This window comes from Pseudorasbora parva, chromosome 3 (assembly GCF_024679245.1).
Source record: "Pseudorasbora parva isolate DD20220531a chromosome 3, ASM2467924v1, whole genome shotgun sequence".
NCBI lineage: Eukaryota > Metazoa > Chordata > Actinopteri > Cypriniformes > Gobionidae > Pseudorasbora > Pseudorasbora parva.
In genome coordinates this window covers 5543059-5557591 of record NC_090174.1, presented here as the reverse complement: position 1 = coordinate 5557591, position 14533 = coordinate 5543059, and the positions used below count along the sequence as shown (strand labels likewise).

Below are 14533 nucleotides of genomic sequence, written 5' to 3'. Positions count from 1 at the left end.
AGTCAAGACCAAGACCAAGACAGGCCGAGACCGAGTCAAGACCAAGACCAGTGCATGTCCCCACACTTATGATAAAATGTGGAATATGCATATGATTTGGCACTTCTCTCGTATGATCAACTAAACTGGCTCTAATTTCATCTGAGACTCCTCCTCCTCCTCCTCCTCCTCCTCCTCCTCCTCCTCCTCCTCCTCCTCCTCCTTCACCACGTCCTCTTCCTCTCCCTCCTCCTTCACCACGTCCTCTTCCTCTCCCTCCTCCTTCACCATGTCCTCTCCCTCCTCCTTCACCACGTCCTCTTCCTCTCCCTCCTCCTTCACCATGTCCTCTTCCTCCTCCTTCACCACGTCCTCTCCCTCCTCCTTCACCACGTCCTCTTCCTCTCCCTCCTCCTTCACCACGTCCTCTTCCTCTCCCTCCTCCTTCACTATGTCCTCTTCCTCCTCCTTCACCACCCACGTCCTCTTCCTCTCCCTCCTCGACCTCTTCCTTCATTTCTTTGTGGATCCATTGTTCCAAATCTCAAATGAACTGACTCTGGCACTTTTATGTATCTTGAAAGTTCTGATTGATGTGTGTTAAATTTTGACTCTTAGTGTTTTCACCTGGGTAATTGTGTGCTAATTGAGCTGAAACTATGCTGACTTGAGTGAACAATATTGAATGCTAGTGCTTTCTAAATGACCAGATGGTCTAGGCAATGAGAAATTAAGGGATTTGTGTGTAGAGTTTTGCAGTGACAGTTCAACAAATCTGACTCATGTGTCAAAACAGGGAATAGTGTTTATAGTTTAGTGAAATGGGTTTGCTTTTTGATAAATGGCGTTATGGTTTTGAAATTTTAGTTCAAAAGCCTGGTTATAGTGTTTAAGCAATCGAGAAAAACTGTAAGTGGTCTCTTAATTTTTTTCTCAGAGCTGTATATATTTTTGGTGCATTATTTGGTGCATTGTTATTTTTGTTATTACAAAAATAGTTCTTAAAGCTGTTATGCTATGGCAACACTTTTTTTTGCAACTTATTTCAATATCGTGATAATATCGTATATCGTGATAAAACTTCAGCAATTAATCGCAACATGAAAAATTGATATCGGCACATGCCTAAAGCCAAATTGTGATATTTTAATGATTTATCAAATTTTTTATGTGGTTCAGATACAATAATATTTTGAGTTTCTATTTATTAAACAAATTTCCTTTATTGTATCAACTCAAATTTTTAATTTCAATAAACAAAAATTTTTAAGGCAACCAGGTTACTTACTTTTTTAAGTTAAACCAACAAAAAAAATTACAGTGTGGGTGCCTTAAAAAAATTGTTTACTGAAATTTAAAATTTGAGTTGATACAATGAAGGAAATTTGTTTAATAAATAGAAACTCAAAATATTATTGTATCTGAACCACATAAAAAATTTGATAAATCATGAAAATAGCACAATTTGGCATGTTTCACTGCGTCATCACAAATAACACACACACAATTACCCAATGCTTACACAATCTTTGAATCAAGGTTGTCGATACTCAATGTTCATTGTATTAACTCAAATGTTTAATATCAATGAACTCACATTTTTAAGGCAACCAGGTAAAAAAATATATATACATATATTTACAGTGTGGAAAAACTTACAATATGAGCAAACTTCAATTGAAAACCAAGAATGTAACATTGAATGGATAAATCTTTAATTTAAGCTAATAAACTCCCCTGTGCGGTTTATATCCTTTGGCCACTGTCATATTTGTTTTCTGGCAAATGTAAAAGCACATTACTAACACAATCATAACGTTTTATGGTAGGGCAGTAAAAGGCCAGCAGAAAAAAACTGTTCAGTTCTGTTAGTAAATATGCTCTCAACAGACTTTGCAACATAACAGACTGATACATAATTGATGAGGGTGAATACTTTCTGAAGAAACTCTATAGGCTATATCAATATAATCAATATATGAGACAACATATCTAGCGCTATATGATGATCCCCTGAGCCAGTGTTCAGTCGGACGCTGTTTTCTGCAGCATTATTATTTCAGTCCGCTTGTTCTCGATCCTGTAAAGTCATCTAAATATGGAATAACACAAATGTACATAATGCGGAAATCATGTAGTGACCAACATCTAATATTTTTGATTTTTATATATTTGAGCTTTTTCAAGCTAGTCATTATTTGCCCAGATTAAAAAAAGACCAACTTTTCTTTGCAAAGTAATTATCGCAAGGTAAACTAATTTCTAGCATAAGCCTTTTTATCAAAAGGTTTAGATGAGAATAATTTTAGTCAAGTATGTCCAAACTTATAGTGTAGTCAATTGCTGCGTCCCAATTCGCCTACTTATACTACGTCCTAAAAGTATGTACTCTTTTTGTGAAGAAAAAGTATATACTTTTGAGTGTGTAGCAGAAAAGTATGCAAGCTTCGGGACATACTACTTCGCCATCTTTAACGGACTCTGTCGCTTAGTTACGTGCATCCCATCATCACCGTTTAACTGCCCTGTCAATCATCGTCAGATTCGTCACAGTTCAAATCCTCCACATTCAGTTGAATCTCCTACCGTATCGGAGAGAAATGTAGCCGCTCGTTGATCTGCCATTTGTGGATCTTTAATGCAGAGACTCTCCTCATGTGTTTGTAGTTTAAATATAATGATGCATTTAAAAGTTAATGGCCAAACGTGTCATTACAAAAGTTCACAATGCTGCTGCAGGTGAAATATAATGTGGACAACACTGAATAAATATATTTTTGTCAGGTTAAATATTGATAGTTGGTCACTCAAACCCCTTTATCTAAACTTCTCTACTTAACCGTCAAACTCGCACATCCTTCATGTTTGTAGTTTTTAACGCTTTTTATCCGCGTTTGTAGTTCTGATCGAATCCCCATACACCTCGCAGTGGGATGTGGGCAATATCAGCCGATAGAGTGCCCATCGATTCATACTTCAGATTCGGACCGGAAATAGTAAACCATCCGGGAATCTTTGGAATACTCTTTTCAACATACTATGATTTGGGACATACTAATTCTATTTTCGAATACTATTTAGGATGGATAGTATGCGAATTGGGACGCAGGGAATGTGTTAGTGTCCATAAAGGGGTCATGAACTGAATTGGTTTATTGTTTTATAATGTTTCATGTGGTACACATAGTGTTATTATGATTTTTACATCAAAAATGTAAAAGATTTATAAATAAAAGATATTTTTCTACCCTGATTTTAGCCTCTGCTGTAATTTGCTGCTGTGAGACTTCAGTGTAAACGCCCACTGCTGTGATTGGCTGAGATCTTTGCATATGAAATAGATAAGTATTACACTTTTTAAGTCTCTCAAAAACTTTTAGCAAGTTTTTACTATTACAGCTCTCAAGGTTTACTTATCGTGAAAAGTGTTGATTATAGGATTATATTCAGATTGTGGCATGAAAGGTTGCAGTGATGAGCATTGTAGACGATCACAGACATGTTAAGCGCATGAACTCGATTTCTGCACACTAACGAATGCTTTCATCATAACTAACAGTGCAAACTGTTACCAGTGACTGATAAACTCACACTGTTTGATTGACAGCTCCAGCGATTGTAAAGCGAGCGTTCTTTCATCGCGTTCTATATGTAATTTAATCACAGTTTAAACAACAGATTATTTTCATGCTACTAAGAGAAATATGGATATGCTTCATGTACGATGACTTCTTATGTCAAAAGCTCAAGGAAAATGTGATTTCTCCGTTTATGACCCCTTTAAATGGCACCAAAGTGTATAAAATAAACTGACAATAAAGATCATGCGACTAGAGCTAGACCTAGAGAAAGAAAAGTGAACGATATGAATGATCAGATATACTGTATTATACACTCTAAAAATGCTGGACTAAAAACAACCCAAGTTGGGTTGAAAATGGACTAACCCAGCAATTGGGTTGTCTTAAGCAACATTTAACCCAACTGCTGGGTTAAAACAACCCAATCGCTGGGTTAAAACAACTCAACCGTTGGTTAAAAACAAGCCAGTTACTGGGTAAGTCCCTTTTCAACCCAACTTGGGTTGTTTTTAACCCAGCAATTGGGTTGTCTTAAGCAACATTTAACCCAACTGATGGGTTAAAACCACCCATTCGCTGGGTTAAAACAACTCAACCATTGGTTTAAAACAACCCAGTTGCTGGGTTAGTCCCTTTTCAACCCAACTTAGGTTGTTTTTAACCCAGCAATTGGGATGTCTTAAGCAATATTTAACCCAACCGCTGGGTTAAAACAACCCATTCGCTGGGTTAAAACAACTCAACCATTGGTTTAAAACAACCCAGTTGCTGGGTTAGTCCCTTTTCAACCCAACTTGGGTTGTTTTTAACCCAGCAATTGGGTTGTCTTGAGCAACATTTAACCCAACCGCTGGGTTAAAACAACCAAATTGTGTGGTTAAAACAACTCAACCGTTGGTTTAAAACAACCCATTTTTCTGCATTTCCCGATAACGTTGTCTCTTAGCGCGCTACGAAGACTCTAAAGGTATAACTTAACTGAAGGTATACCATTTCTAGGTGTGTTCCCCGAACTATACCTTAGGAGGTTGCTTAAGGTATACCTTCTTAAGTGCGACGTAAGCGGGTGCTGTTCGTAGCGGCGGTGCTGAATTGGCTTCTATCGATGGCTCAAGAATCGATTATTTACTCTATGCAGGGGCTGTTTCACTGTGTTATGCGAAAAAAATTATGTTCTTTATAAAAGAAACACTTCAGAAATAGTTGAACTTTCATTTATCATACAAAATTGCACCTAAATTTTACATAATTCTGAAATGAGTGCACGAACCAGGAATCTCATGCTCAACCGCACCATGAGCATCACGCGTCATTTAAATTATTACAATATATTTTCCATAGTGTCTTGATTTAATCCACAACCAGGGATGATTGACCATGCAGCAGCTGCATCACATTATTGTGTAAATAACTAATTTATATTATTAGATGGCCTACTCAATAAAAACGCAACACGCAAAACATAATCAGCTGCTACTATATGGCGGAGAAAAAATAAAGAAAGAGAAGAGCCGCCAGCAGCTGATTTTAGTAGCTGAGCTCCGTCCAGTTTGTCTCGACAAAGTTGATCCAACAAGATCTAAAAGCTGCTGAATTTGCTGTCGTGGTAGGCGAATTTTTTTTTTAATAGCAGCTTCTGACATGGTAGCCAGGGACTAAAGTTTTCACATATGAAATAGTGCACATACACTAAATGGCTCCGCGGACAGCGGCGTCTTTGATTTAGCACAATTATATTCGCTGCCTCGCTGCCAAAGTTTGACTAAACTCCCCTCCACAATCATTCCCTTTATATAGGCTCCTAAGCCTTTCCTGTCTAATGGTTTGCCAGCTGATGTACCTTTGGATAATATCATTAAAAAGCTAACAACCATTAGTGTTTGTAATGAAATTTTATGACAAAGAAATTTATGAAATTTCGTATAACAATTTTAATCCTTGCATAAAAAAAAAAAAAAAAAAAAAAAAAAAAAACTATTCAACTAGCCTAATTGAACACTGGGTGTATATTACAACTTCGGAATTATATTCGGATAGACTGACATATAAAGAAGCTTTTTTCACAGTGGTGGCCACTAGTGAAATTAACTTTTAATAGTGATAAGGTATAGCTAAGAGTGGTCCAGACCAACCTTACGAAAGTATGACTTAAAGAAGGTATTCTTAACTAAGTTCGTTTCGGGAAACACATATTAACGTTAAGGGATACCTTAAAGGTATAACTTAAGAATGACGTAGAGTTAAGAAGGTTTCGGGAAATGCAGCCCTGGCTTCGTGGATACAATGTAACAGAATATTCTCAAATTTATGAACAGACATTCTTCCAGTGATGTTAATAAAACATTCACTTAACATTATCTGGTCTTTAATAGTGTTCTTAAACAGTAAGTACAAAAAATACATCATTTATGTGAAATGTCAGCTGGATGTTCATTTCGAGATTTAATGTTTTTATTTTTTTATTTTTATTTTTATGTAATGTTCCGAGAACATTCAAAATTGTACCTATTGGTACGTATTTTGTGGTTTGCAAAAACGTTGCCACAGCTACGTTTTGCCAATGAGACCAGGTTGAAAAAAAGCATTGATAATGCTAATAGCTAGTTGCTTACTATCATGCATATTACTAGGATATTGGCTGTTTATTAGCACTTCTAAAGCACATATTAATGCCTTATTCTGCATATTCTACATCCCTTAATCACCCAAAACCTAAACTTAACAACTACCACACTAACTAGTATTAATAAACAGTAATTAGGAGTTTATTGAGGCAAAAGTCATAGTTAATAGTTAGAATTTGACCCTAAACTAAAGTGTGACAAAAACATTTTAAAAACTAGATGTTTTGAAGGTTCAGAGAACATTAAGAAATAGTGTTTTATATCTTTATCGGAACATTCTTTGTATTTTTGTTAGCTGAATAATTAATGTGAATCAGATAAGAACCTCGCCAGTTGGCAGGTATTCTATAAGAAACTACAAAATAATAAATGGTCTAGATCAAATCACAACATATTTGGGATAAGATTTACAATCTGACCGAGGAACGTACACTAGCTCATCTTATCTCATGTGCTGCAAGAGACACAACGACCTATACTGGGGTGTTTTATATATATATATATATATATATATATATATATATATATATATATATATATATATATATATATATATATATATAAACATGCAATAAAAATCACTGTGAGTACTCCATTGTCATATGGACAAAAACATTTGAAGAGCCTAACAATAATGCAAATCACACTTCATGGTCAGCGGGAATCTGATATGGTCTGTGAATTTCCTCAATTCAATAAACCAGTGTGATAAAACATTCATCTGGACACTGAGTGAACCCAATGCACTAAAACTGGGAAGGAGGCAACAAGAGTCGACGACAGTGGAGGTACACTTTAGTCTGAAAGTTAAACTGTGTTCTAACAACATGGATATTTTCATAAATGTCAAGTCGGGGCAAGTTGTCACATGTGTTTTATATGTTGTAATTCATTCAGTACCATTTCAATCAGCCAAAAGAATGCTTCTGGGGTTTAATGTTGCTCTTACTGTGTTTTATCCCTGTTTTAATTTTTACATTTAGCTGAAATGATTAGGCCTTTCTTTAGATAATATTTCATGCATCTTCCTCCATAGAGTGTGACAACATGCCCCACTCTATGTGGAAATGTGCAATAGCTTTTTGTATTCGCCTACTCTTCTTTGCACGTTCACATGGATTTGCATGGTTTGTGCTCGGCTCTTTTTAATGTATTGTACAGATACATCGACCTTCCGATGTCTTTAGCGTGCATCTTTACATGGCATCCTGCCACACGACAGGCTTCTTTACTGTACAGTAGCACCGCATGTGGGATTCAGTAATGTACAGTATGTCACGAATACCACGCACACACACACACACAGATATGCATTCGCTTTTTTATTCATAATTATTTTAACCTGTCGCGTTTTTCATAATTTGGGGCTTGAGAGAATTTTGTCACCAACAGGGTATCGCCTTTCCAGCATCCCAATCTCAAGAAAACCGAACAGAAACGGGTGCGCGCGCGCGCGCGCTTCCCAGCTTACCTTACAGCCGAACATGAGCGAGAGCGTACGGTTGCTGCATATAAGTTTACACTGGCACATCACCGGAGAAAAGCACTTGAGGTTCCTCAGAGGAGGGGACATCACGTCGACACCCATAGACACAAAACACACCGATCACCGGCTGCCCGCGCTCCGCTCAGCGCGTGGCCAGAAAGGAGCCGTGATGAGTCTCGCGACCGTGTGCGAGGAGCGCGCTGTATTCAAATAGCGAAACACCTCCCAAACTCTCCTCAGAGCTGCTGATGCTGAGCGGGAGGTGACCGCACACGGGGAGGAGTTCAGAGTAATGAGCGATGAAGATGATGATGATGATGACTGATGAAGAGTTAACCACGATGACCAGCGGCGTCACATCAGATTGGAGCTTAAAGGGACAGTTCACCCAAAAATGAGAATCCTGCCATCATTTGCTCATTCTCATGTTGTTCCAAACCTGTGTGAAGATATTTTAAAGAATGTTGGTCACCAGACAGTTTACGGTGACATTGACTTCCGGAAATAAATACTATGGAAATAAATGGGGTCCATCAACTCTTGCACTGTAAAAAAAATATTATTGGTTTAACTTAAAAAAGTAAGTGGTTGCCTTAAAATGTTGAGATCATTGAAATAAAGTTAATACAATGAAGGAAATTGGTTTAATAAATAGAAACTCAAAAATAATATTGTATTTGAACCACATAAATTAAAAAATATTGTGATAATTCATATTTCATAATACATATTTCACTGCATTATAACAAATAAAACACAATTACACAACATCCTTATAAAATCTTTTAATTTGAATAAAGGGTGATGTCAATTCTCAAAAAAAAAATTATTTAAATGAACTCAAAATTTTAAGGCAACCAGGTAACTTACTTTTTAAATATATTTTTTTACAGTGTGGGTTATATAAGTTCTTCTGAATATCTTCTTTTGTGCTCGACAGAAGAAATTCATACAGGCTTTGAACAAAATCCCTTTAAAAGAGTAGTTTACTTCAGAATTAAAATTTCCTGATAATTTACTCACCCCCATCATCCAAGATGCTCGTGTCTTTCTTTTCTTCGGTCGAAAAGAAATTAAGGTTTTTGAGGAAAACATTCTAGGATTTTTCTGCATAGCGTGACCTTCAATGTGGTCCAACGGGTTCAAATTGCAGTTTCAATGCAGCTTTAAAAGGCTCGACATGATCCCAGCTGAGGAATACGGCCTTATCGACCCAAACCATCTGTCATTTTTGTACTTTTTTACCATATTTTTTGTCTTATCTTGCTCTGTACTCTGTACGGTCACGTGAAACTTAGGTGGAAGTATCGCGGTGGGGTGAAAAACTACACCTCATTTTCTCCTCCAAATTTAAAATCGTCCGACATTGTTTTTTCCTTTTATGTGAAGGCCGTTTGACTTTTGCATGTTCACTGAGTTGGTACTTCCACCTACATCACACGTGACCTTTCCAGCGTGATAGCATGATGCGTGGCGCATCGCAGAACAGCACAAGACAAACATTTATGGTTAAAAGTATATCACTTTTTTTATTTTTTTGAAAATGGCCGATGGATAAGCCCTTATTCGTCAGCTGGGATCATGTCAAGCTCTTTAAAGGTGCAATTTGGACCTTTGACCCATTGGTTCCCATTGAGCTCCATTATTTGGAGAAAAATATAGGCTACACTGCAACAAACTAAGGTGATTATTGGCGAATACTTCTGCACTCTTCTGCAAAATGCCATGCTTAATTCAATGTGTAACTTGCTGTTTCTTTTTAATTATGTATGAGATCATTTCTGAAAGAAAATAGCATCAAAGTAAATCCTACACTTTCTTATTTTGCAGTGTATTAAATTGAGTTTGTGCTACAAAAAGTCATATACATCAGTTTGGATTGAGATGCAGCACAATGACAAACAAAAAGATTGAGAAAGAAAAGCTATTTGCACTGTTTGAATGTGATCCCTTATTCATTTCTTGTGATTTTGCGTTATTAGTGTTACGCGTTCTATCCTAGATTTGTGTCAGATATTTGGAATTAGAATGTCTCTCACACTAACTTTTTCCACCACCAAATGGCTGCGAAGAGTCTGATTTTTTTATTCTTCTTTTCCCCTCTCTTTTTGTTTTCTGCACCCATGCTACTGTGTGTGCAGCGTGTTAAAATGAGTCTAATCACTGAGCACTACTGTCATTTACAGTAGGACAAAATGTGCCCCCTAAACAAACACACACACACACACACACACACACACACACACACATGTTGGTCTATATGGTTTACAGGGACTCTCCATAGGTGTAATGGTTTTTATACTGTACAAACCGTATTTTCTATCCCCTTACACTGCCCCTGCCCCTAAACCTACCCATCACAGGAAACATTCTGCATTTTTACTTTCTCAAAAAAAACATCATTTAGTATGTTTTTAAGGCCATTTGAATTATGGGGACATTTGATAGGTCCTCATAAACCACATTTATAGTGTAATACCAGTGTAATACCCATGTAGTTATACAAATTTGTGTCCTCATAAACCACATAAACAGGCTCACACACACACACACACACACACACACACACACACACACACACACACACACACACACACACACACACACACACATTGTGTTTCCATGTTTTATGGGGACTTTTTATTGGTGTAATGGTTTTTATACTGTATATTTTGTCCCCCTACACTGCCCCTGCCCCTAAACCTTCCCATCACAGGAAAAATTCTGCATTTTTACATTTTCAAAAAAACGATGTTTTCCTCAAGGGGACCAAAATATGTCCCCACAAGAACAGGGACATTTTGTCCCCATAAAATGGGGTTTACCAGGCCGCACAAGCATGCACACACACACACACACACACACTTCATCAAACACGTTTTCATGGTTTGCGTAGACATAAGTATTTTTATACTGTCACCTTACACTATCCCTACCCATCACACAAAACTTTCTGCATTTTTATATTTTCCCAAAAACATCCAGTCTGATTTATAAGCTCTTTTACTCATGGGGACCAAAACATTTTCTTTGTGGGGACATTTTGTGCCCATAATGTAGGGTTTAGAGAGGGAGAGAGAGGGAGAAAACAACACTTTAGCAGTCCTCATAATAATGATTAACGAGCGTCATTATGCTCTTGATAATGATTCATGAACGTTTGCTTCATGTCAGCGTACAGATCTCACCGAGTCGTTTCTCACGGGCACGGCGCTTTAGAGGCCTGGAGCGAGCAGCAATGTGTCGCATGAGTGCGCGGCGCCCTCTGGTGGCCGCGGCGGCGCGCGGAGAACTGTCCGTGGTGCTGAAGGCAAGTCGTGCCGTACGCGCCTTACTGTATCATTCACAGCGAGACAGTGACGTGTTTTATTCATAAGTATTCATTTGAACAAAAAGCTCAGTTGCTTAATGATTGCTGAGCTCTTGATCGAGTTGTTCCAGATGCTTCGCTCGCGTGGCGGCGCTAGAGATCCAGGTGAAAGCGGGATTGTGCATTCATATCAGGAGCGACTGCGGCGCGAGAGACGTGCTGCTCATCGATGACGTCAGCGTACAACAGAACCGCTACACACACACACACACACAACGTGGTCACAACCCATTCCTAATGACAAGTTCACAGATGAAGGTGATGCATTCATACAGCGGCCTCAAAAGTATTAGGACACCGTCTTCAACCACTCTAATGTACGAATGCTGTTGCATTAGATAAAGTAGGAATGGCATTTTTCTCCCTTTTCATTTACCATCTGGTCTCTGAGTAAAGTTACTCTTCACAATAACCTTCAACATGTTTTGATAAAAATTTAACAACCACAAGGTGTTACCTAAAAATGTGTGTGAATGAGACCAGGTTGGCATGTGCTACCTTTCTTAACGGAGAGAGAGAAAAAAAGCTAATATTAAAGTAAAAATTATCAACAAATTAAAAAGTCAGTCAAACTCAATATGAACATTACAGAACCATTCAGGGTGACTGGGACACTTGGAAAAAGAGTCCGAATCAGGTGACTTCATCAAATTAATCAAATTAAATTAAAATTAAAAACACCTTTCTTGAAAGAAATAGCATTTTAAGGAAACAATTGCAGGTTACCACTTTTAACAGTGTTTAAAATAAATGCCACTTTGATATTTTGTTCTATAACGCAATGCATGCATTTTCAAATGCGGAAAACATGTTATTTCACTGCATACACTGTACAATTAAAATTTGGTGTAGGATTTACTGTGTTCAATCTTTCTCTGCGAAACTTTGTTCTGATATTATGCACCCCTCAGTCACATGGGTCAAAGAGCCAAACGCAGATTTATTAGTGCAATCCAGAATCATAATCCATATAACAGGCAAACACAGCTAATAACCCACAGCCAAGAAAGAGCGCACACACAGGGCATTATAGGCAGGGCTTAACAAGATAATGACACACAGCTGAGCCTAATCACGACATGATGAGTCCATCAGGCAGTGGCTTATGGGAAATGAAGTTCATGATGAGATAGCAGTCGGGAGGAGTGCCCTCTGCTGGAGATCATGGGCACTCCAGCTGGCCGATGTGGCAAAAGCTTTGGATTATTTACAACTTTTTTTAGAGAGCAGTTTTAAATGATTTATTGTAGTTTATACATGTATTATGAGATGTTATCAGAGTAAATAGTGTTGGTTGTGGGCAGAGGTTCAAGTCTGTGCATGTCTGTTGTGTTAATTGTGTGTATCTCTCCAATGGAAGACTCAGTTTCCATTGATGCTTGCAATAATGTGAAGACTGCGAAAAAACAAAACAAAACAAAAAATACTCAGTTTGTCAATATGTAAAGCTTTAGATGTAAGCCTGCAGCATAGATAGCCTACAGTTGTATACATGTGTGTAAAGTTTGTGCAGCTATATGTACAGAAGGTCAGAAGGGGTGTGTGTGTGTGTGTGTGTGTGTGTGTGTGTGTGTGTGTGTGTGTGTGTGTGTGTGTGTGTGTGTGTGTGTGTGTGTGTGTGTGTGTGTGTGTGTGTGTGTGTGTGTGTGTGTGTGTGTGTGTGTGTGTGTGTGTATACATGTATAGTTGTGTATACTATACAACTGTCTATGCTATCTATGCTGCCTGCATATATGATAGATAGATAGATAGATAGATAGATAGATAGATAGATAGATAGATAGATAGATAGATAGATAGATAGATAGATAGATAGATAGATAGATAGATAGATAGATATAGATAGTTGCATATATATATATATATATATATATATATATATATATATATATATATATATATATATAGATATATATATATATATATATATATAGATATATAGATAGATATATAGATAGATATAGATAGTTGCATATATATATATATATATATATATATATATATATATATATATATATATATATATATATATATATATATATATGCATATATATATATATATATATATATATATATATATATATATATATATATATATATATATATATATATATATATATATATATATATATTTAAACAGTTATTAAAAAAAAATATATATATATACATCTTTTTTTTCTTTTTTAATAATAATTGTTAACACTTCAGGGATAAGTGATGACTTCCTGTGTCACTGGGCTCTACGCATGAAGTGACACACTATGATACAAATACATCATGCAACTTATGTTTTTACTTTAACTCATCCAAATAATTTAAGCAACTTAAAGTGAACTAATTTTTTTTAAGTCAGTTTAACATCAATTACGTTTAAATGTACAGCCATGCTGATTATACTCAAACATTTAATTCAGCAAATGAACTGAACTGAACATTTTTGTTGTTTTTTTTACAGTACATGCGGAAGACCTAAGAACACAGTAATGATGTGTTTTATTGCTGGAATACTCCTTTCCACAATCTGAGCAATAATGCATACGTTTAAATGAACTGGAGAGGACATGTGTCTATGAGGAGGATGGTTTGAGTCCCCAAACTAACTGTCAGGATCAAAGTTGCTTGTCATGCACCCACAGTTAGACTCAGGTGTTTTTGGAACATTTAGTGCTGGGCTTTATGGTCAAATGAGACCAAAATGAAGCTTTTTGGGTGGGTTTGGCATAGAAAGTGAAGTATGGTGGTGGATCTTTAATGCTGTGAGGCTCATTTTCTTGTTAGGATACACGGTATCCATCAAGTACCAGCAGATATTAAATCAACACCCGACTGACCTATCAGGAATAGGGTTAACCCAAAAATAAAAATAGCTCATGATTTATTCACTCTCAAGCCATCCTAGGTGTATATGACATTCTTCGTTCAGATGAACACGATCAGAGATATATTTACATTTACATTTACATTTAATCATTTAGCAGACGCTTTTATCCAAAGCGACTTACAAAAAAGGGGAGAGTAATAGAAGCAACGGAACAGACAAGGCCAAAAACCTGTAAGAGCTGTAAGAAATCTCAATTAATTAGCACAATACACAATTTTTTTTTTTTTTTTTTTTTTTTTTTAAAAAGACAGACATCTACAACAAAAACTCACGTCCGCACAGTGCCGAACACTGGATTTTGATAGCTAAGATAGCTACAACCCATTAGGACTAAGGCTGTTGCCCCAGCTGTTGTCGTTAATGCAGATTCAGTGGCCCAATGGGTTGGTTTTGTATTCTAGCTAAACGCGCAGCAATAGCCATCTACAACAAAAACTCACGTACGCAATATACAGAACACTGGATTCTGATAGTTATGATTACTATGTAACATACCCGCCTGAAGGCGCAAATCCGGATGAGAGACGTAGATATGATCCAGGAGTGTGCGCTTTTGGTCGTTGCTGTGGTGATCAGTAAGTGCTATTCTGTATTGGTCAAGTGCAAATGGAA

General features: G+C 36.9%; 1 protein-coding gene across 3 annotated transcripts in view; it reads right to left on the bottom strand.

Annotated features, from left to right (window-relative positions):
* The window catches only part of LOC137070479 (disks large homolog 4), a 255651-nt gene that overhangs the window by 154551 nt on the left and 86567 nt on the right, over positions 1–14533 (bottom strand). The window contains exon 1 of one of the 3 annotated variants that reach the window (XM_067437662.1): positions 7656–7961. The exons of the other annotated variants lie outside the window; for them this stretch is intronic. Coding sequence (XP_067293763.1) covers positions 7656–7772 — 117 coding nt within the window. The 5' untranslated portion in view covers positions 7773–7961. Of the gene's footprint in view, positions 1–7655; positions 7962–14533 lie in introns of those variants that run through there. 3 annotated transcript variants of the gene reach the window in all.